General features: G+C 40.3%; 2 protein-coding genes across 3 annotated transcripts in view; both read left to right on the top strand.

The window, feature by feature from the left end:
* Window positions 1-1561: 1561 nt before the first annotated feature.
* nfil3 (nuclear factor, interleukin 3 regulated) lies at window positions 1562-6463 on the top strand. Its single transcript, XM_010887495.5, has 2 exons — window positions 1562-1729; window positions 4666-6463. The coding sequence occupies exon 2, from the start codon at window positions 4823-4825 to the stop codon at window positions 6200-6202; it is 1380 nt and encodes a 459-aa protein (XP_010885797.2). The 5' UTR covers window positions 1562-1729; window positions 4666-4822; the 3' UTR covers window positions 6203-6463.
* Window positions 6464-7515: 1052 nt separating this feature from the next.
* The window catches only part of auh (AU RNA binding protein/enoyl-CoA hydratase), a 30951-nt gene continuing 14381 nt past the window's right edge, over window positions 7516-24085 (top strand). The window contains exons 1-6 of one of the 2 annotated variants that reach the window (XM_010887496.4): window positions 7517-7789; window positions 8605-8672; window positions 8753-8840; window positions 9409-9495; window positions 11662-11754; window positions 16436-16492. In XM_010887496.4, the coding sequence (XP_010885798.2) occupies window positions 7567-7789; window positions 8605-8672; window positions 8753-8840; window positions 9409-9495; window positions 11662-11754; window positions 16436-16492 (616 nt within the window). In that variant the 5' untranslated portion in view covers window positions 7517-7566. Of the gene's footprint in view, window positions 7790-8604; window positions 8673-8752; window positions 8841-9408; window positions 9496-11661; window positions 11755-16435; window positions 16493-24085 lie in introns of both variants that reach the window. The other variant, XM_010887497.5, reaches the window with a different exon arrangement.

Here is a 24085-nt window from a genome sequence, read left to right as displayed (position 1 = left end):
CTGATGTATTTGATACACCGTCCCGCTACAGAACCTCTCCAAATGTAGGCGTGTCATTTCCAGTGATTTGGTCAAACACTCAATTCTCCGATGCACGCGGGCAACACGCTCAAGTTGCGGATATTGAAGGTTGGGCTAATAGGAGCGCACCTGTAGATTACGACAGCGCGAATAAAGGAATCTCACTTGACAGCCAGAATTACGTATTTGGACCGATTACTTCGGAAAGAAATGAACCGGGTTCGAGAGCCCATGGTAGATCATGCACTGCTGACAAATCTAGCGGTGGGACATTATCGCTTTTACCACACAAATTAAGGTTCAAAGCTAACAAATCTCTGAAGGACCAGAATTTGATTAACCGAGTTTCTATAACCAAGGACAATGAAATAAAGAACAATGGTCTACTGCATGGGGAAGAACTGGCACGGTGGGATGGCACAAATGAAAGTCGGTCTAACTGTCAACCTGGCAAAGTCAATTGTGCTCAATATTTCGGTAGTTCATGTCACACACTGTTGGTTCCAAAAGAGGCAAAGACTTCCGAGATCATGGCTAGTTCACCCACATCGATCGTCTCAAGTGAGATGGTTGGGAATGGACGTTTAAGGCATCAGTTGGAGTCCTTATGTGCCGAGGTCGAAACCCTTAAACAAATAATTTTAGCAAAATTAAACTGATTTATATATATATATATATATATATATATATATATATATATATACAGTAACGACATTGTAGGGGTTACAAAATCATGAATATGGACAGCCAGGTGATGTCGCACTTTCTCTATAAAGAGCACCTAAAACAGGTGCCCTCACACAAAATCCGGTGACAAGTTTTCTATATCCCTTTATAGCCCATACTTATTTGGTAAATTGTTCTGTTTTTGTCAGTCAGGTGGGATAGTTATCTTTACTCATTTTCGATAAGCCAATATGTAGTTTTACTTGAAGTAGTATTGCCTATCTAGTGCAGGCTATTAAATATTACTTCACCTCTTACTACTATACAATTCGATTGGTTAACTAAGCCTCAGTTGAACTCAAGCTGTTAAAAAAATCCCATACGATTTAAATGGGTTGCAAATGGCATCCAACAGCTACAGGAAAAAATCTAAAGTTTTAGTTTTAGTCTACAGAGGGCAATCTTAAACAGGGTAATTTCATCTTTCCATCATAAGAGATACTGTATTAGACCTACATCGTTGCCCTTAAGTTTATTATTGTAGCGTGCTAAAGAGTTTGCTTTGGAAACTTAAATGCAAAAACATTTTCAAATCAATTTTGCCTTAAATTCATTATTTTTTACTTGAATGTCTTTATCTTATTAAAACATGCATTACTACCAATAAAAAATAAACAATGTTTTGAATTCTACCATCGATACTGTATCATCTCTTGTACTGTGTTCCCAAGAAAAATATCTGACTTCATGAGCATCAGACTGGATGTGTCGACTGGCATAACGAATAATTGGCTTAAATTACAAAATGCTGGATTGTAATTGGCTGCGTAGGCTGTCGCTCAGTACCCTCTGCCAATACCCACTGACCTACTAACACAAATCCCGTCACTCCGAGAGGAAACCAGGAGACTAGTAACGTTACTCAAAATGATCTGGATTTAACCACTTTGCCAAACTATTTTTTGGTGTATCAGAAACGTATCCCTGTTTCTTCTACACGTTACACGTCGGAAAACAAGACCATCATTTCACTCTTGAAAAGGTACGTTTTGATTTTAGGTTAGTGTTGGAAAGAGAGCCATAGTGAAAGATTTGCGCGTAATGATGTTTGACCAGTCTGGTTGGCCGACTTAACTATTTTGTCTGTATTATGCAAAATATCTAGCTTTTGTATTCAGCTATTTCAACTACTTTTAAAAGTGTACATTTTATTAAACATGAAACGTATTAAATTAACTAATATTAGGCATTGTGTAATTAGCTACTTGGGTAGCTGCAGTATCTGGGGGAGTTCGCTACGTTAGAGATTCGTTGGCTTTGTTAGCTGTAACGGCTGGGGAGACTTCACGTGTTGCCACGGTAGCGAGCGTTCCGTTTAATTTGATAGTTTGTTCTAGATGGTTATATGGGGTATCAATATAACTACAAGTAAGCATCACGCGCCGACCGAACATGACAGGGACCTGGAATTGAGTGAATTTGCTGCGGTCGCTATGCGGATGGCAATAAATCAATATAGTATGCCTGTGTTGGTGGCTTTTCCGTGCATTGCTTTATATCACACCAGTGCCGTTCAAAATGGGTACTAGCCTAAATAGCAGCAATAAGACACGCATAGGACTACCTATGTGTGTTGTTTTCCCATTGAGTGAATAGGCATGGGTCATCGGTGTTAAACCAATGGCCTTTCCAGTGTATATTTCATAACACCCGCAGCCACAGAATTTGCTGGCAGCCAGCGGAGTACTGAGCAGAGCATGCTTATTTTATAATCCTGACACAATAAATGAATCTGGGGCAAGGGGACATGGCAGGGAATGAGAATACAATCTGTTCAGGACCATCTAACTGACAATAGGAACAATCCGTCGCTTTTGAATCGTTGATTAACTTCGGCGGCTAAACACAGACGATCTCATTTTTGCCTATACATTTATTAGTATAGGCTACGATGACGCATAAATCAGAGCTTGTTCTTAATAAGGCAGCGCGTCCAATCAGTGATTCAAGTAAATTCCAAAAGCAACTCCATTATAAATGTGTATAACCTATTCGCACGTGCTTTGGGCCTTTAGTTAGCCCCGTGTCAATTGTTTCACGGTGACCTCGGTGTCCCCTGACTGTTTATATTTTGTTGTTTCTGTCCAACCACGTGTGATGATTACGGCTAGTCGCATTCCTTTGTTCCTGGTTCTCGGGAGATAGGGGATCCTGTTGTGGGCTACAGGATAGGATAATAGAGGAACTTGCACTACAATATATCTGACTATTTTCTCTTCCTAATTTCCGATTAATATGTATATAAGCCTAGAGGGTGTTTCTGCTACTAAAGGACCACGCCTTTAAAAAGCCAACGCATTTGGCTTGGAGATGTTTATCTCATTCGATTTACGTAGCCTGCCACTAACAGACCATTGAAGGTCATTGTCAGGGAGTCTCTTAGCTCTTTCACGACGAGCTAAAAATCAATGTTTAGGGCACTGGGTCGACGGAGCTAATAGATCTTTCTGTTCTACTGACTTGGCCCCCCAAAAAGCTAATAGATTATTCTCCTAGACTGTTTCAGAGAGCGTATGCCTCTGTGGATGACATCATTTGGAGAGTCTAAATGGGGTCGAGCGCGCTCCAGAATTGCATAATTTTACCACTGGATTTCGCAGTTGTGTTACCCGAAAATGTTAGAGTAGTCAATTCCTCCAAGCTCTCTTTCAGTCCTGGAACATTTTACAATGATCTCTGTTGCAATCATTTGATACTTTTCCTGTCGATAAAGATCGAGGTGATCTATTTAATTGCTAAATGTTTACATAACGACTAAATTTAGAGAGGTCTTATTACTTCCTGGTTTCAGCAAGTGTCCATTTCCATTTTGTTATCTGAAGATGCTGTGAAGGTTTAAGAGGTCACCTCATCTTCAGTGGATGTTAGAGGTGTGAACTGCCTGCAAGAAAGCCCTACCCTTAACACTGACTGGTCACACTGTGAATTAGCTACCAGGCTTGAGTGCTTGATGTCCATTTTCTCATGTCCCCTCTTTTTCCCTATTCATTGAAATCACTGAGATTGGAGTGAAAAGTGCAATGAAGTTTAACATATGCTTATTACATTTGGCGAAAAGCAACTCTCATGGTTATGTAACCCTTCCCAGCGTGTAAATAATACATAGTGATACATTCTAAACTAAGTAGTGTAACTATTGATTTGGCCTGGTCTACATTCACAATTGTGCTGAAAGTGAATGTTACAGCTTACAGCATAGCCATTAGATAAGCAGACATGCCTTCTGCACTAAGTCATCTATTACGAAAAGAAGTGGAGCTCAGACATTTGCTTTACATTATGGCGTAATAATACCGGCTGTCCAAAGTCTAGATTACAAAATTGGTTTATATAGTGGTGGTGTGGAGGATATCATCTCAAAACCACTAACAATATCAGGTGTTTGGACAGTCAATATCAGTCAACATTTTCTCAAGGAGGTTATTATGGCGTCGTAATCCTAAATCCAGTTTTTCAAGTTTATCTACTCAATAGATGTAAGATTGAAGACAAAGCCATAACATGGTGTCTGGCTTGTCTAAGAGCCGTGGTTTTATAAATAATGACCTAGTTTGACTACTTTTTTTTAGGGTACATGATTAGTAGATGTCAGTGTATATCTTGCATGGAAATATCCTATCAACAGCCTAAAACACAAATAAACTGCCACTCATCAACCCTTTATTAACCTAAGGCTATTTATCTGTTAAGCTGACGCTGAATATTAACCTCAATAATTAGTTTTTTCCCTGACTCATACAGAACTCGGTGAGTAATAACATAATTCTATGTTTAGTCAATCAACAGGAAATCAGTGGAACAGCTGTGTGAGATGATGCACGCTAAGACTAAGCACATGAAATGGAAGCCAGAGAGAAACTTGAAAACCTGTCCAGTCTTGAACTTTAATACCTAAACTTTCACTCTTTCTCTCGACAGCTTTGGTGAAATCAAAAGGACTACCCACTCCTGTCGGAGCTACCACTATTGGACACATGTCATTGGCACCCTTGGATTTCAGATAACAAGATGTCCAGTCAAAATGACTGAGGACTTATGAGTTTATTGAACACAAAAATATCCAAGTTGTTGAAATATGCAGACCATCAAAAGAGAGCCACTCACTAATGGCTCTTACAGTGGAGAGGATGTCCTTGTCCGAGCCCTTCAAGGCACAGACAGAGATCTGATTGGCCACAAGCCTTCAGCGATACCCTTCAAGGCCAAAGGTACCTCGTGCCGTAGGAAACGGGAGTTCATCCCTGACGAGAAGAAGGACAACCTCTACTGGGAGAGGCGGCGTAAGAACAATGAGGCAGCAAAGCGCTCGCGTGAGAAACGGCGCCTTAACGACATGGTGCTGGAGAACAAGTTGATGGCACTGGGTGAGGAGAATGCGTCCCTCAAAGGAGAGCTGCTGGCACTGAAGCTGAAGTTCGGCCTGGTGAGTTCTGCGGCCTACACCCAAGAAGTGCAGAAGATCTCAATGTCCACGGCCGCCCTCTACCACGACTTTGTCTCGCCGGGCGAAATCCGAGGCTCTTATGCTCGGGACCTAGAACCTCCTGCTCTGGGGAGCAGCTGCATATCCGTCATCAAGCACTCCCCTCACAGCTCACTGTCCGAGATGTCCGAGGTGTCCGCAGCGGCCCAGAGTGGCACGCGCGCCTCCTCTGAGATTGTCAAGCAGGAGCCGGCAGAGAACGGCGGTTACGCGCGCGAGCGGAGCAGTCCTTACGAACTGTACCGGAACTACGTGGCCAGCCCCTTCCTCGGGGTCTACTCCCAACCCTCCCCGTTTCTGCCCCTCACCAGGTCGTCCAGCAACTCGCCTAGGACCTCGGACGACGGGGTCGTGGGCAAGTCCTCGGATGGCGAGGACGAGCAGCAGGTCCCCAAAGGCCCGATGCCGCACGCCGCCGACCCAAAGAGCGTCATTGTCTCCCGCCTCAAAGTGCCCGACGCTTCTTCCTCGGCTCTGCCCCACAAACTGCGCATCAAGGCCAGAGCCGTTCAGATCAAAGTGGAGGCCGTTGACCCAGACTACGACTCATCCGGGAAATCATCCTCTCCCGTCGACATCTCGGCCAGAGAGTACTACCAGATGGGCCCGGGCACTGTGGCGGAGTACATGCAGTCATCCCTCAGCCCCCTGTCACTCCAGGTGACCAACATCCAGGACTGGAGCCACCGGCCGGAGCGCTGGCACAAAGACAGCACTGAGGGGCCCCAAAATGGCTGCCAGCACAGGCTCTCCCCGGGCCCGCTTTCCCAAAAAGTACTTGTGGACCACGGAGATGGCTCGCACGCCCACTTAGACTCTGAGAGCTTGTGCTTAAAACGGGGCATAGCTGATCTGTCTACAGAAGTGCTCTCTCTGAAAAGACTGATAACGACACGGCAAGGCTCCGTGATAGAATCAACTAGAAGCACTACTGATCACAATTCACTATTGACAGGATGTTACGCAAAATGAGTTCCGTTTTGCTTAGCACTATGTTTTCACTGTGTTTAATAATGCACTGTGCGGCTGAAATGGTGTAAAGATGCAGTTCATTTCAGATGAATGGCGTGTTGTGCACTTGCTGTTGTAGTTCGTCGTATCATCTCGATGACTCCACCTGTAACCCAGAGACCTGAGGCTGCTGTACATGCAAATCTAATGTAAACTTTTTAACGTTTCGTTGTAAATGGTGTATTTTTGTTTACAATAAATGTGTAAGCACTGAACCTTGTGCGTGTGTTGTGGCTGTCAATTTCTTTTTTTTAACTGTTGAGTATTTAGTTAAACAGTTCCGGAGTAGGATGGAAATTTAAAAAAGAGTATAAATGTATGTAATAGATTAATCAGAAACGGCTTATTTTCATTTCTATTTCTAATTAGCTCAACAGCAGGAAAACTAGTACTTAGAGATCTGAATGAATGGAGCTCTTGAGACACACACTCCTAAATTTGTCATTGTTATACAAGGATATATTACTGTATCAACAGTTCAGCCAGCACAACCCCTTACTGCACAAATGCCTTGAAATTATAACACTCAATGTGCATAAATGATTCATTATGAATTAGCAATATCTGAGACAAGAAAATATATTTTTGCGGACCTGTTTTCTCACAGCAACCATCCTAACATACATTTTGGAAGAAAGAGTTTATTGATTCGGTATCATGTCAGCCAGTGGTTCCCAACTAGGGGGACTAGGACCCCTGGGGGTACCTAGCCTATCCACAGGGGGTACTTGAGAAGTCTCATGAGACCATGTAGGCTTGCTGGTAAACTGCTTGAGGGAGTATTGCAGGGGTACTCTGAGCAGACTAACAATCAGTTAGGGGCAGAGTAACCAGAAAGGTTTGGGAAGCGCTGAAGGCCAGAACTATAACTCGGAAGTAGATTGCAGACCATGGTTCTGCCCCAAATATCTCTGGCTGTTATCATCTAAGATGATGCCTGGGATGCCAGATGTCGATTAACAACTATATTAAATTATAAATAACATTTAGAAAAGTTACTACTACAACAATAAACTAAATTACATGAACCAAATTGTGTAATAGAAAGGAGAACGTGTTATGAACAGTAAACGAAGGTTGCTTTTATTGAATGTCATACAGTGTAGTTCATTATAGCCACAGCATTTCACTGTAGTGTCACCACGGGCTGAAAGAAGATACAAGGTCCGAGGTTTGTGATTATTTCGTGGAGTTTTGATAGTGCCATTACCGTCGGGATAAAGAGGGAATCCCAGCTCGCGGTTTGACTGGCCGGTCACGTGGGCAATTTACGTCACACTCGGTTCAAAGTTGAAAGTCAAATCAACATTGCAGCTGACTGCAGCATGGCGGTAATTGTGGGGTGCCGAGTCCTCTTGCAATCTTTTCGACAGCAAACGGGGACCATCGACGGAGTGTGCAGGTTGAAAGACCATGCAAAGTATTTGCAAAATCTCCTCAACAATAAACTACAGTACATTCGTCCGACAAGCAATGGAGCGACTCGTCATTTCAGCTCGGACGCTAAGGATGACTTGAGCGTTAGGTATTTGGATGGAGAAGATTCAGGTAGTTAGCCGTTGGTGTATACAAGTATATCCCCAATCTTGTTTTTGGTTAAATGGCAAAAAATTGTTTTGCCAAATGTAACTCAACGTCACACGCTCGAGTTGACAGCAGATAAAGCTGTTCTGCGGTGCTATGCTAGCTGCCGCTCAGGTTAAAAAATACAAATGTCGAAACTTAATTGTTCGACTTGAAAGAGGCATATTGCCTATCAAAAGTTGTTAACACGTCGACATGATTAAATGTTGAAAAGTCGTGAAGAACAATACATTTACCACTGGTAGTGCACTGCAGACTGCTAAATTACTGTTATCGTGAAAGCCACTACAGTAATTCGCAGGACTACAGTCATTTATATATACATATATAGTCCAAATAAGATGGTTATTTGTCTTTTCTTTTTCCTCCAAATCCCTCTGATACACAGGCACGTACAGACGTATGAGATTTACCGCGTGGTTTTTGGCCTGTGTTTGGAGATGACCAACTAAATCCATTATATTTTATATACATTCCCGTGAGTCTCTTGGGAAAGTGTGATAGATTGTATTCAGTATTTGTGAGCATTGTTGCAGATTGCCAATTACAAACCACAAAATCGTATATGATTGAACATATCATACATTTGCATATTGAATTAATATTCGGTGGTGTCAAATTGAGGTATTGACATTCAGGTTGTGTAGTTATGTTGGAGATTCGTGACGTGTAAGAATATTTTACCGGAGCTTTAAATATCAAACATGTTTTTAATATACATGTTGGCATGTTCTATACATGTCGGATGCAGCCATCTAACGCTATCTTATACGTTTCAGGGATTGTTGTCTTCGGGATCAACCGACCAAAGCAAAAAAATGCTATCAGCAAAAACCTCGTGAATATGGTATGTATTGGTACCATTGCAGTGACTGAGTACTGCTCTTTATAAGTACCTATTTTCCACGTGATGTTGTTCTCTGTTAGATGACTGAGGCTGTGGAGAGTGTTAAGAAGAACAACAAAGTGCGGACTGTCATCATCTGCAGTATGGTGCCTGGGATATTCTGTGCAGGTACACAACAATGTAAAAATAAGCCATACAGCAAAGAGGGGGTGTATGGCCAATGAATTATGGCTAAGAGAATAAACAATTAACTGTTTGATTTCCATTCTTGAAATACATTCAGGTTTATAGCTAAATAGCAAGTCTACCTGTTAGGTCCTGTAGCCTTTTTTTGGGGTCCATCTTAAATTTATTAGGCAGATAAGCTGTCTCCTAAGGTGCCTAAAGTTAATCAAGTGCCCCTCTGATTACCTTGTGGTTGGACAATAAGCTAAACATGCAAATTCACATGTAACTTCAAGATTTTCACCAAATATCGATCAGAAAATGTCTGTATACCCTTTTGTTAATAAATCGTTATGACATACTACTCTGTATCAGCAGAGTTCAGGTTCAGGAGTATTGGTATCGAAAGTACTGTCACATTTCCTATGTGCCTTATCCATCTGTAAAAATGCATAACCACACAGTGGAACTAATCTCCCTCTGATTATTTTTATAATATTATTGTATTTCAATTGTTATGCCTTTGGCCTAGTAAAATGGAACAACAATAAATAAATTCTTCTCCATACAGGTGCTGACCTTAAAGAGCGGGCCAAAATGCAACAGAGTGAAGTGGGACCCTTTGTATCTAAAGCCAGGTCACTGATCTCAGAAATTGGTGAGGGATACTGACATTTTACCAGAATTAATGTTGTTTTTCTTATTCCAATCCTACCAAGCAGATTTTATGTTTACAAGTAATTTCTCACCCTGGAATCCATTTGAGTGATTGATATTTTTTTATTTTTGCTATTGTTAAAAATATATTCCAAATGGACTGCAATGAGAAGTGATTTAAAGGGATAATTTGTCAAAAATTCATATTCTTCAGAAATTTCACTTACTATGAGATGACATTGCATAAAGTTACGCTGTTCAACCTGTGGAAACAAGACAGATTGGGAATAATACTTCCGATTGCTAAATTATAATACACAAAGTATATATTGCCTCCGGATATTCTGGGCAAGGGTTGGGGAACGGTTTACCATCGCAGAGGTGACTGTCTGAGGTGAATATAAAAAACTTGCTTTCTAGCTAGTGAATATTAACTTTCGTTTGCTGTGTATACATTTACTCTTTCTGAAAGAACACGTGGATTGATACAATTGTGAACAAATCTGACCGGTAAACAAAAGGAGTACCCACCACTTAGTTTAGAGTGTTTTAGTTTTCAGCTTGCAGTGCATCTTTGTGATAGGGGTACGTACGGTTTCAGTTCATGAATTTGTACAACGCTAAATACCAACTGAGACTAAGCTGAATAATGGATTGTTTAAAAAAATAATTACTGTGCCTGAAGGACCAACTGGGAGTTAGGTGAATGTCACCGAAATATCAATTTTGGACAAACTATGCCTTTAATACAATTTAACCCCTTGACAGGTAAAATGTTTCTGTCTGATTAAAACCTTTTTACTTAATGTTGACCTGTTTTCATCTTGACAGCAGTCACATCAATGTAGACTAACATTTTCAGGATAGTTTCATTAAGGTGCTAATAAGTTAATAAGAAAATATGGTCAAATCTTTCAATATAAAAAAGTGTAAACACAAGCTGCATTCCTGGTGTGCAAAGTTAGTGATGTTCCCAAGAAGAATAAAGGTGTTTCTAACATTAGTGTTTTATTTTTCATGGATATATGTATAACGTTATCTACACTCTTGATTGTTCCTCTCACTTTGACTTTGCCAATGTTTTGTAGTGAAAGCCCCCCTCACGATGAAATTCATATACCAGCACATTTTGTAACCCAACACAATTTAGGAAATGTGAATCTTCAAGCAATCCGCCTATGCTACATAACTTTAATCAAAAATGTTGGCAACGAATGTCCTTATGGATTAGTTGGGTCTACACGAGACCCAGCAAAAAAAAAAAAAAATGTAAGGATAGCGAGGCTACACTGAAGGGAAGTCGAGTACGACAGAAAAAAAAGGTAGGCTAGAGTATGGGACCGCTTTACGTTTAAGAATTCAAGGGCTGTAGTTGTTGCGAAGTCTGCAATGACGAACTCTTATGGCACGGGAGTATGACTGTAATGCATGAGCAATTAAAGAGAGTGTGTTGTAACCGTGACGACAGAAGATTAATAGTGTTCAGCACGGCAAGTTAATATTCAAATAAGTCATTTATTTGCATTCATGGAGTTACGTTTTTAATTGAGAAATGGTTAATATTGAAGGCATGGCGGAGTTAATGTTAACGTCAAGTTTTTCACCAACACGAACCGGTGAGCTTCTTGAGCACGTTGTTTGTGTATAATTGAGAAGCTCATGCTGATGAATTAACCCATTAGTGTCAAATTTGGTGAGATTTTTGTTTCTCCGCGATTAACTTTGAGATATTTAGATGCATTACAATTACCATTTAGAGTACCAGTCAAAAGTCTCTCAAACAGCTTCATGATACCCTGGAATGCTTTTCCAACAATCTTCAAAATGATATTATGATAGCCCTTAAATGTTTAACGTTAATTATGTTTAAATTAAATTTTTGCATTTAATTCTGTAATTTAAGATATGTATTCGTAATCGACAGTGTAATCGATTATCAAACTAGTTGCAGCCCTACAATGTTGTGGCTATGCATCTGCTGTCAACATATCGGAAACATTTTAATAAAAAGTTTCTCATACTGCTAATACGATTGAGAAAATACTTCAGGCAGGACATCGATAATCTGAAGAGTCCAGCGTTTATTTAAAAAAATGTATTTGGGTCTTCTGGGGTAAATAATTTTCTCTTGCGTGCATATAACCGATAACCCATTTCTGCTGTGTAGGTAATCTGCCCATGCCGACGATTGCAGCCATCGACGGAGCGGCCCTTGGTGGAGGTCTGGAGATGGCTCTGTCCTGTGACATCAGAATTGCCTGTATGTAACTCAGTGTTGTATATAAAAACAAACCGCTACCCCGCAGCGAGGTCAGACCAGTGGGGGTATTCCATCAACGCCGCTAATGAAATCCGCGATTAATTGAAAAAGCCCTGCTTGAAAGAACGCCAACTTCCACTTAAGGTTCAAGCCGTTCCATTCACACAGTTTAGCAACGTCTTAACGACGCTAACTCAAACCAGGCTGGAACAAGCTTGCATGCGCACGGCGTACATGAGATGCCCAGAACAAGCGGTCATCGAAATGAAGATATGTCACAAAAAAAGAGGCGAAAACCAGAGCGGTGATCTTCTCGACCGCGGAAAAAAACACTGCTGATGGGTCTTTATGAAGAATTTAAAGGAGTCTTCACTAAAATGGGCAATAACGCTGACATTGACAAGGCAGTGTAGATAGCTTTCAAAAAATTAAATGTGTAAGTCATACTAGTCTACTTATTGTTAATTTTTTTTATAAATGAACATTCAGATCAATAGCTAAGACTGGCTATATTATCTGGCTAGATGATATCAGATTTATGATCAATCAAAATTATTTAGGCTAACTTATGTAAACTGACATAACTACAATTCATGTTCTGTTAATTAGGCTTCAAGCCTCACTGAATTAGGCTTTCTGACCTAGTAACCCTTCTGCCGCTACATGTTAGTGCTATGACATACATAGTTAGGAAAGGAAATGACGACAGATGTTTCTGATCGCTCTGTATTGATAAGGTAAAGTTAAACATTATCTCTGTACAGTACAATTACATGTGAGGCAGACATTGAAATGGACATTTCTGTGAACAACTGCCAGAGTAATGGGATTCAAATCCAAAGAAGTGTTGAGATCCAAACTTATTTGATCCATTTTCACAGATGAACACATTTAATCCAAATCCAATTATTACTATTCTGCCTGACCGTGTGTGGACAGATGCCCCCAGTAGATGCCTGTATGTTTAGGCTATGGAAAGATTTCCGATTGACAGTCTGCCTCCACAGGTCCAGGTGGGGACTGGCATGAACGTGTACAGTCTACTGTGCCTATAACATTGGGGAAGCCTGAAAAAGAGGATTACGTTAATACAGAGGCTTGTAAACCTTTAGGCTACTTTGCATTTATTTTAACAGTCATGTGCCTTCAATTGAATAAAATGCCTCCTTGATTTTTTTTTGTGTTTCAAGATGAACAGGAAAAGTGAAAATATTCAGATACTGCTTTAGAGCAAGCCACACCCTTATTTCCTGGCATGCAGTTTCCTTCACAAGATTTACATCACCAACACTGTACATGAATGTCCCATATGCAAATAAACGCACATCTATGTAGACTGAACAGGGGTCAAGGCTGAGTGTGCTTCCTTGTGTGGTTCCAGCAGACTGCATACAGTATCTCACAAAAGTGAGTACACCCCTCACATTTTTGTAAATATTTCATTATATCTTTTCACTCACTACTTTACATTGTAGCAAAGTGTCATTTCTTCAGTGTTGTCACGAGGATATAATCAAATATTAGCAAAAAATGTGAGGGGTGTACTCACTTTTGTGAGATACTGTAGGTAAACTTTGCTGGGCCTACTGAATCTGTACCTCTCCCACAGATACTCATCAGGGAAGCCCAGTGGAGAACTTCTGTCTCTGAAGACCCTTGGGGCTGGTGGTGTAAACGCTGTGTAGAATCTGAACACCTTCATCCACCAGGTTGTTGAGGAATGGACATGCCATATTTGGTTGTAACTGGCTGGTCTTTAGAGGCACTGCTTATATAGGCTGAATCTCAAATCGCATACTTGCATATTATATAGTATGCCTGAATAGTATGCAAGAAGATTAGAATTTCTCAAACCATTGTCTGCTGAAAATGGTATGCCAAAAGTCCTGGATGGTCTACTGTTTCTGGTGGATTTTTGAAGTATGCAGCTTTTTGGGGTAATATTGACAACTCCTTGCGCAGTGAAAGAGGACGGGTTTCCACGATTCTCTCATCTTTTCACTTGAAGAAAAAGTTATCGTCCCCTATATTGATAGTTATTGTATCAGTGTCGAACATTCTTGTGCCCTAAAATGAAATGGCTTTGGCTGTATAAAGTTAGTCACGCTAGCAATTGCTCAATACTTATGACTATTCCAAGTACAAATATACTAGTATTACTGGTTTATAAGCTTTTAAAACAGCTCGTTGCAAAAGCCATACAGTTCATAGATGTTGTTTGTGGTGGAAATTAACTTCATAAGAAATGTTAGTCAGTTTTACACAATGCTTAATACTCAACTTGGCGTGGTGTTAATGTGCAAGAAAATGTAATGTTGAGACAATATTATGACAGTGTTGGTCCCAATAAGTCCAAATATTTGCATACTAGCTTACTATATACTAAACAGTACATACTTTACCATCATCCGCAACGTACGTACTGATGTAGTATGCGATGTGAGATTCAGACATTGTCTGTGTCAATTCAATATTGGCTTTTGAAGACGGTGAAAGTGGTATGACATGCTTGGTCACAATGACAGGAAAAATTCTGAACTTATGTTTCCGAACACGGACAGGACAAAAGTGATGCGAGCGAGAAAATACACGGAACGGTGTTTATGGATTCAGTCTCCGCCTGTTGGACTTTCTTTGAAACACCGCTAAATTGAGCTTGACAGTTAGCCCGTGAGTTGGCACGCTAGTTCAGAGGTACAAGTTACCTTGGTTACTGAGCAGGGACTCCTATAAGCCACAGTAATGGAATGGAACTCTCACTTAAATTATCCAGACTTATCGAAATAAGCCTGGATTTTCTTGTCTCTGCCTTGATGGAATACCCCCCAGGTTCAACAGAAAACATAACATGGTAGTTGTTGTTGAAGCTACATAACAGTTCAAATTGAACACACCCAATTCAGCCTATGGCTAATAATACATTTTTATTATGTGTTATTTTTATTTTTTTTGTGGGGTGGAATAATTTTTAGTTAGAATTTGAGTTACTTCCTGAATGGACAAGATTCAGTTTAAAGGGATTGGCTTCAGTTTAAATGGACCCGACTCTGACCTTTAGCATGCTTTAGCTAGCATCTGGCCCACCTCCTGGGAATAATATTAGAAAGTGTTGACAGAAACCTGTGTGTTTACCAATTGTTGTGGTTCAAATGAAAACCAATCGGGTGTGTGCCCCCACATACCCACGTCGTTTAATTTGTAGAAAATGTTTTTGTGTAATTCACTAGGTCTGCATTTCAATTCCTTGATTGGAAGATTATATTATGAATGCAAGATAATTAAATTCTGTGATAATTTGTAGGATCTCTGGCGAACGATCTAAAAAGGAATGTAATGTAAATGTTCTTGTCATTGCCAAGCTTGACAGTTCCCGTCAATTAAGATGCACACCGCTTTCTAGTTCTGGAACAAATCTCTAAATTGCCAAACGAACAGATGTCAATGTGTTGAGTGTTTCTCTCATCTTCAGAATTAAAATCCCTGTTTCTAACACATTGCTCCTCACCATACGCGAGAAGTGATATTCCTTATGCTTTTGCACATGTTCTCTGAGGGCTCTGTTAGTCCTAGCTGAAGGCAGAGCTGGGGAGCTATTTTAAGCATGAGTCGTGGATGCAACTGTATTAAAGAAGGATGAGGAGGGGGGAACTCGAAAGTGGTGTGTTTGCAGGGGAAAGTGACTAGTCTTAAGACGTCATAAAACCATACATGCCTGACTAAGTGACTGAAGAGTTATTATTCTCAATGAGTCATCTGCCGACAGCCGTAGGAGTTGTCATGTAAAGTTTTTCTAGGACCTCTCTGTTGGGCTGGGTACCTACATACAGCCAACATTCAGAATCGTTTTTGGGGGCGATTTCACAGACACTGATTAGGCGTAGAACTAGGGGGTAAAATGTTGGATAAAGATTCTCAATTGACCATGATTTCTTTATTTTTTTTTGTTCTAGACTAGGCTTAACCTTTCTCTTAATGTACATATATAAAGGGATATTTTATCTATATAAAGGGATATTTTATCTATATAAAGGGATATTTTATCTATTTGATTGCTCTTAGCTGTTGGAATTCATTCTGTTATGAAAAAGATAGGGCCAAGATAATCTGATGTTTGTCTAGAGCAGGGCTGCCCGACCCTGTTCTTGGATTTCTACTGTACTGGAGGGTTTCTCTCTAACTCTAATTTAGCACACCTGATTCTAATAATTTGTTGGATGAAAAGCTTATCCGGGTTAGTCACAAATGGGTTTGAAGAGCGAACCTACAGGACGGTATATCTCTAGGAAGAGGGTTTGGCAGCCCGGTTCTAGAACTCATTAGTGATGGGTGGAAAAATTAAGGAACATTTTGTGATGTTGTTTTAGAAAACATACTCTTTTTGAATATTGAAATATAAATGTTGGCCTAGTTGGTCATTACTGCACCAAAACACACCTTCATAGCTTGCTCTCAATCTTGTATAATTAGAACCCAATTTGTTTTGTGCACTTGGTTCCTCATGGTTCTCTCCAGTACCTTTCCAGCCAACACGTCAAGCCACACAAGGCAATGAAATAACAAAAAATCTCCATCAGTTCTCAATACAAATCGTGAGGATTGCCATACAGTGTATGAACACCTATGTATTGTGATAAATGGACAGGTTCCTCATTCTGACTGTCATATTTCCATTTTTCTGTAGCTAACCACGCCAAGCTGGGTCTGACTGAAACCAAACTTGCCATCATTCCTGGTGCAGGTACAGTTTTATTTTTCTAAGTGTGCTCTTGTCCCATTAGGTGCTAAGCCTACATTTACTAGCATACTAATATTGAAACCAAAGATATTTGACAATATGGTGAGTATGGAACCTCTCTTCCAAATCACAGCTTGCATTTCCCTGAAATGTAGTTTGTGGTTTATAATCAATAGCACCAATTGTCCAGACGTGACTTATGAGCTTATTCTCTTTGTTGGCTGTTGGCACATCCTGCTGTGTTGGGCCACTGCATTTCTTTCTTTCCCAGAATACCGTTCCTTGTTCTTTATTTAGTATCCTTGGTTTACCAGTTCTGTTGACCAGATGTGAGGTTGACTGGGTAAATTTGAATAAAATGGTGAACCACATCCAAACATTTACAGTAAGTTATATTTTAGTTTTGGAACTGTTTAATGTGGAATGAGAAACATGGATCTTATGAAATAGTGCCCGCTTCTGTCTCTGTCTGGTCTTATGGAGTAGTTGTTGCATTATACGTAGGCAAGGAAGAGAGATGTGTGCTTTGTGGTTATTGCTTTGTTTCTTGCCTTTTTGTAATTTGTGACCAGGATGCATCGTAAGGAGCACAGTTTGAATTTGTTTTGCCTACAAATGTACAGAACTATGAACTTCAGGGGATCAGCCTTCTCTGAGTTGAACCATTTGTTGCATACATAATGTGCTACTAAAACCCTTGGAACATCACTTAATGTGTGCCGTGTTTTCTAGATTAAAACCTTCTACGTTGTTCAAACATGTCTTCCGTTTACAGTATCACCCATAACCTTTACATTTCTCGAGGGTCTGGTGATCGTTTGTAAAGCCTTCCCGTTGTGTTGTGTTGCAGATGATGTCCCCTTATTCCAAATATATAGTTTCATGCATGGTTGTGGTTAGGAACTTTGAATGAAGAAGGCGGGTGCAGTGGGGAACTAGGTCAACCCATGTCTGTCTGTCGAGCCCTCTCCAAGGATTTTTTTTGTTGTTGACAAAATCAGATTACTGCCCCTCCGTCCAAAAATAGAGGCATATCATGAGAGCTAGCTTAGTGAAATTCCTGGCTAACTGCTCAAGTCTACGGTAGGAAAGTAGCTAAATGGGGTGATAGCCCACCATAAATTAGTGACACCTCGCAAGTCGTCAAACCAATCAAATACCGTCATCCAGCGGTGCTCATTAGATTTGTGTAGTAGGTGCAACTGTGTGGATGGATGGCAGATTCAAATGGATTATCCAAATGAAAATTGATGGAATACATTTGAAATGGATGCATTAGAAGTTTGATGATTGACCTATGGGTGCCATATCCCTTCCCACAAGCTTTTTTACCGCCCCCCGTCCCCCCCATCCTCTTCTACCCCCACTTGCATTATTGTTCTTTATTTTATTTAACCTTTATGGATGCGAGACATCTTGGCAAGAGGCAAGAGGCCTCCTGTGGGGACTGGTCTGGGAGTAAAAAAAAAAAAACCAAGAGAGAGACCCAGGGCATATGGACAGCCCACACCAACAGCACAGACTGATGGCAACAGTGTAAAAACAAACAAACTTAAGCACGTCACGACAAAAGATTACAACACTGCATGAAGAGGGGCCCTGTATCTGTTTATAGCCGTTAGCTGAACAACCACCCGGGGAGAAGATAACAGACAAGACCCGGGTGCTTTATTTTACAAGGTTAACCTTTGAACTGCGATGTGTTTAGTAGCTGTGGTTGGGATGTCCTTTGTTGGTGAGTGTTATTAGCGCAATCACTATTACAAATGTATCCAATGTCGACATGGTCTGATGACAGATCTCAAAGTTTTGAAATAAATATTTATATTCAGTGGTAGTCAATGCTGTGTAAGCTCAGTGTCCTGGAAATTATATTGTCCTTGGCAATGGACCTCAGATTCAAAGTACATAAAAAGAAAAAAAAAAAAAAAAAAAAAAATATATATATATATGAATGAAATCCCCAAAAAGGGTGTGATTTGGTGTGTAGAAGTGTAAAGAAATCCCAATTTACAGTATTTAGACCAGCCTTGCTGAATCAATGAAATATCTCATATGTAAGTATTCAGACCCTTTGACCATCCTTGAGATGTCTCTAGAACTCCTGGAGTCCACGTTGCAATTCAGGTGATTGGACATGAAGACCGCACACCTCACTGTGTATGTCCGAGTGTCTCCAAGGAAGTCTCAGCAGCGAGGGTGTCAAGGCATAGATCTGAGGAAACTTAAGAGATTAAATTGCCAAATCATTGAAAATTCCCAGGAGCACAGTGCCCCATCATTGTGAAATGAAAGAAGTTTTTGTAACCACCAATACTCTAACTGGGCAAGAAGGTCCTTAGTCAGAGAGGAGACCAAGAACCCAATGGCCACTCCAACAGAGCTTTAGAGTTTTGCTACAGAAATTAGAGAACCTTCCCGAAAGACAACCATCTCACCACTATCAGTCAGGGGTCGCATTCACAAAACATTTTATCTTGCCACTAAGAGGACTCCTAAGCTGCACTACAAGTTTCACTGATTAAACACAAAACCTTGAATGATATACTGAATTGTCAATATATGTTCTGTTTATTGTCAGCCTCTTACATGTCTTGCAGCTCATGAAGGAATGTGCATTCATCTTTTGATGGTGCAATAATTTGTGATATTGTGTGTCCTGTATATAGCACCAAGTACACTGGGCGGTCCAGCTGTGGCCATGAAGGTGGGTTTTTCTTTGTAGTTGGCGAATAAGGTAACCGTATGATTGGTCAGGCGATATGGGGTCTGTAGAGCGTGTTTGTTTTATGTCATGTTCTACTGACCGATGAGGGAGATATACGTAGTTTGCATTTTCCCTGTGGCCAAGTAGCGTGGCGTTGTCACAACCTTGATCTCCAGTGTAAGAGGGTTTCTGTTTCTTGGTGAAGTGACTGCATCAATGAGTAGACTACTATGATCCTATTACCCTTGTGTTTAAGGTGATTCATTTTTATTAAGAGTATTATTAAAGGTTTATAAAACGTCGACCTGATTACAAAGCCGATTGCCAGGCAGCTACCCTTTTAGGATTGTTTGTGATTTGGTCTTAGTGATTTGAGTCCTCTTGACTACTCCTAACTTTTTACAGATTTAAGAGCTGGTTTTAGTGCTAAAATGCATTGAGTCCTAAAGTTACCAACTAAAAAAAAAGAGAATTTCACATGCACTTGATACATCGGGTGTAAACAGTACAGTGAAAGTTAAAGTGGCTTAGCAGCAGGATCATAATATATAGTAGCAGCAATGTAAGTGCAGATTGAGAGTGCAGGTGGACAGCCACTGAGCTGTTTAGCAGTCTTACTGTACTGATGGAATGGGTTGTCCACATCATGTGTTAGGAAGGGAATCTTCATGTGCAACTTGGGCAAGCCGGTTCTCATTTGGGTGGGGGGCAATGTACCATTCTCCTTGTAGGCCTGGTTTAGGTAAAACGTTGTCTGCTGATGCTGAAAGTATTTCAAGAGAAGACCGTTTAGGACAAAGATTAGGCTCACCCAGTTAACTGTTAACAAGATTAGTGAATGGTTCACTATTTAGTCTATCCATAATAGCTGGTCATAATCACACACAGACTTGGATGAATGACTTGTCAATTTGTTAGCTAATTATCAAACCAAGTGCCTAGGCTTTTGTGTAGACAATGTGAACATAATAGCTGGTCATAATATCTCACCTGGATGGATAACTGGTCTTTCAGGTAGCTAATTATCAAAATAAGTGACGTGCTCACTTTTGTGAAGAGAATGTAAACATAACAAAAGCAGGACATAATCACACTCTCTCAAACACACCTAGCTATCTGTGTTGATGGTTCAGCTAAAAAGCCACCATACAGGACGTTACAGTACTATTTACTAAAGTGTAGCTCATCATCAGGTAAAGCTAGCTATCCAGCGAGCAAGGTAGAAACCAGGAAATGTTAGTGTGCTAAAAAATTTGCATTGTTACCTAGCTAGCTAATGTTAACAGAAACATCAGTAGCTATAGCTAGATAACTAGCAATGCAAACGACTTTGACAACTTCCTGAAAATAAACAAAGGAATTATCTGTAGCTAATTAGCAAACGTTAGCCTTAACCGTACCCATGTAGGAATGTTTCGCAGCAGAATATCCTCTGATTGCATACCAAGTCGTTTGTTGTTTGCATTTGGTCTGTTGACTTTGTTTACGACGCTGTGTTTTCGCTACAGTTAACACTCAAAGGTGTTCAATACTCCCAAGAATCTGTGAATGTTGTTACATACAAGATGAGCGAGCGTGATCAATGTCTCATTCTCTGACAATGTTTTGAACCGTATCCACATCTGGAATTTCCTCATCGTTGTCTTTATCTTCCGAGTCAGAGAGGGTCATGGCATCATTGTCCCCGAGAAGGTTTGGCAGACCAATCAGGACTCCAGCCCTTCATTATCTCAGCCAATCAGGTATAACAGGGAAAGTCCTGTATTTTCCCCTGGTAAAAGAAGGGTTTGTGTTTTAAGTTTTTCACTTCGTATAGTAGTTTATTAAGCCACATGAAAGTTCCAGAATTGTTACCAGTTCAGACAATTTTACTGTGGAATTTTTGTTATTGATCCTGAAAATATTCCTTCAGTGTTGAATTTATCCTTATGTGATGACCCCTGACCTCTGTTTAAAATACAAACGATTGGGACTTGAGACTATTGCTGTGGGTATGTCTACTGGGGTTTAAGTCTGATGTAACAGGTGAAGTGGCGTAACTATGTTTTTCCAAACCCAAAATATTGGCAAAATACAAATTATACAATGTTGCCTTTGTGACCACACTAAACATGCAACCATGCAGAAACTAAAAATAGGTAACATTTGGGGGGGTTTTAAATAAGCAAACTACAAAAGTTTATAGGTTGTAACCAGATCAGACAATTTTACTGTGGAATTTTTATTGATCCTGCAAATAACCCTGTGTGTGTGTGTTACAAAATGTTACCTATTGTTATTTGGCATGGTTGCATGTTCATTGTGGTTACAAATAGTCAACATTGCATCTTATAAATGTTTGACCATATCTTGGGTTTGGGAAAAGATAAAACGAAGCCTCTTCACCCATTATTTCAGGTGTAGCCCCAGGTTGACATACCCAAAGCAAAAACCTCAAGTCCCAAGGATTCATGTCACAGAGGTCAGGGGTTGTTCCATTGGGATAGTAGCTACATTACTGTTTGGAAATGTTACCAATTGTTTTTGCGGCATTGTCTGTTTTGTGCATTTAGGGTATTAACTGTTAGGGTTAAGAGAGGTCTCTTAGAGGCCCTATTGTTATGTACTGTAAAGGCATGATTATCTGAGAACATTCAAATGATGTAGTTGACATTTACACTTCGCATGCTATGTCATAGCATGTTCTACATCACATATCAATATCCAGCCGAAGAAATATGGTTAAGATATTGTTTTAGTTCAATTTGTGAAATAGTGTTAGAATTTAGAGAGGTCTCAGAGGCCCGATTGGGATGTAAATGTATTTTTCGTAACATAACAAATCTACAGTTGTTTGTAATGAATGTAGATTGTCTATTCATTTCCTATAATAAGTTAATCAATTCCCACAACAGATTATAATACATGGATTTTTGGTCCATGTGACAGGGCCTCTGCTACCTACAATGTATTGTTTGAAATGGTAACAAATCCTGAAATAAATGGCTTAACATTGTAAAACTGCACGCGACTAACAGGAGAGTTCTATGGAACATTCTGGTGAAGTTAGAAATGTCTGACAGCGTCAGGTCATGTCAAAATGTTATCCTGTGCAAAAAGTCTTTGAACATCAGGTGGGTGTACTGTATGATCATGCAATCGACCATGATTATTTTCCACAGTTTATGACAAATTACCATGGAGAGAATGAGAGGACAATATGATTACTAACTACCCAGTTATGAGGCCTCAAAGATCAATATTATTCTCTTCATGAATTGCTTTAGATAGGGCCTCTAGGTTACCTGTCTCCAGTGTTTTTGTAATTAAATGTGAAAATGTACACAATATAACAAAAATTACTTCGTAGCATTGAAAATTGAGGAGTACAGTAATAGCCGTGCGTTATGTATTTTTATAAATGTTAATATTTATTCAAGGACGGCGATGGTAACCCAGAGGCCCTACAATAAATCTAAAGAGCGAGAGGGGGAGAGAGCGAAACAGGTGGACCCACAAGTCTTCCCTCTGCTTGCTTGCTGCCAGTCTCTCGCCAGCTGCAAATGGGTCACTAGAGCCCTGGCGACCGTCCGACTTCTCAGAGATTTATTAACTGCCACTGTGCTCCCTGGAAATGCGGGGGTGGCAAAGGGAGTAGGCACGTCAGCAGGGTGATTATTTTATTTATTTATTTTTTTGGACGGGCCCGGCTGGAGTGTCGCCCTTTGCCCTGGAACAAATTTGCTCACTGGCCTGTTATTAAGTGGCGTCTAGGCCGGTGGTTCTCCGTATCCGACCCTAGGACCTGGGTTCTGCTGGTTTTCTTCATTTTCCTCTAATCAGGGACTGTTGTAGACCTGGGACACTCGGTGAATGCAATGAAATACCCAGTTGTATGTCGAAGTAGCAGAACTCCGGGTGCCCAAAGCCTTACTCTTTTCACTGTCCGTCACTTGCTTAGTGAGGAAGTGGAGCACACCTGAATGTGAAACTGGCATTGTCATTGCTCTGTCAATTTACGAGGATGTGCTGTAAAATGATATTATATCTCAGGTCAAGCAGAGTGACGTCAAGTCAGACTTGAAAGCTTATACAGTGAAGGGACAGGCAACTGTACTGGCTCTGTACTTTAAATATTTGGATTTGAAATAATTTCTGAGGGGTTAAAGTATAGGTTGTCAGATTTTATGGGGCCACAAGGCATTGGGTTGTCTTCTCTGGTGAGACTGCTAGGCCTCTATGGGAGCCATCTTCAATTGTTGGTGTTTAAGTCTTTTTGGCTTTCTACAAGACAGGCATTTCTGTGGGTGTGCAGAGCTCATACCGGTGTCAGTTGTTGTATCTGTTTGTCACACGTGATAGTCGTAATCAGATATACTTGTAATCTGAAAATAGTTTTAAATATGGCAAAGCCTATACTTCATCTGCTTGTTATTGCTCCAAAATTCAGAGGTATTATCATTGCGTATCTGATGTTGATAGTTTATAAACATTATTTTATTATATTTATAAATCATCCTAACAAGTGCATGGATGAGTACATTGGCCCACTGACGAAGAAATGATCAGTCTATCACTTTAATGGTAGGTTTATTTGAACAAAAAATCCTGAAAAACGCAAATGTTATAAATTGATTGGCATTTTAATGAGTGAAATAAGCATTTGATCCCTCTGCAAAAAACATGACTTAGTACTTGGTGGCAAAACCCTTGTTGGAAATCAGAGGTCAGACATTTATTTTAGTTGATCACCAGGTTTGCACACATCGCCTCGAACCTTCAGCTCCCTCCACAGATTTTCTATGGGTTTAAGGTCTGGAGACTAGTGGCTAGGCCACTCCAGGATCTTAATGTCCTTTTATGTCACTCCTTTGTTGCCTTGTTCATGTGTTTTGGGTCATTGTCATGCT

Source organism: Esox lucius, chromosome 23 (assembly GCF_011004845.1).
Source record: "Esox lucius isolate fEsoLuc1 chromosome 23, fEsoLuc1.pri, whole genome shotgun sequence".
Taxonomy (NCBI): Eukaryota; Metazoa; Chordata; class Actinopteri; order Esociformes; family Esocidae; genus Esox; species Esox lucius.
The sequence above is the reverse complement of the archived record's forward strand: the minus strand, read 5'-3'. Positions and strand labels throughout refer to the sequence as shown.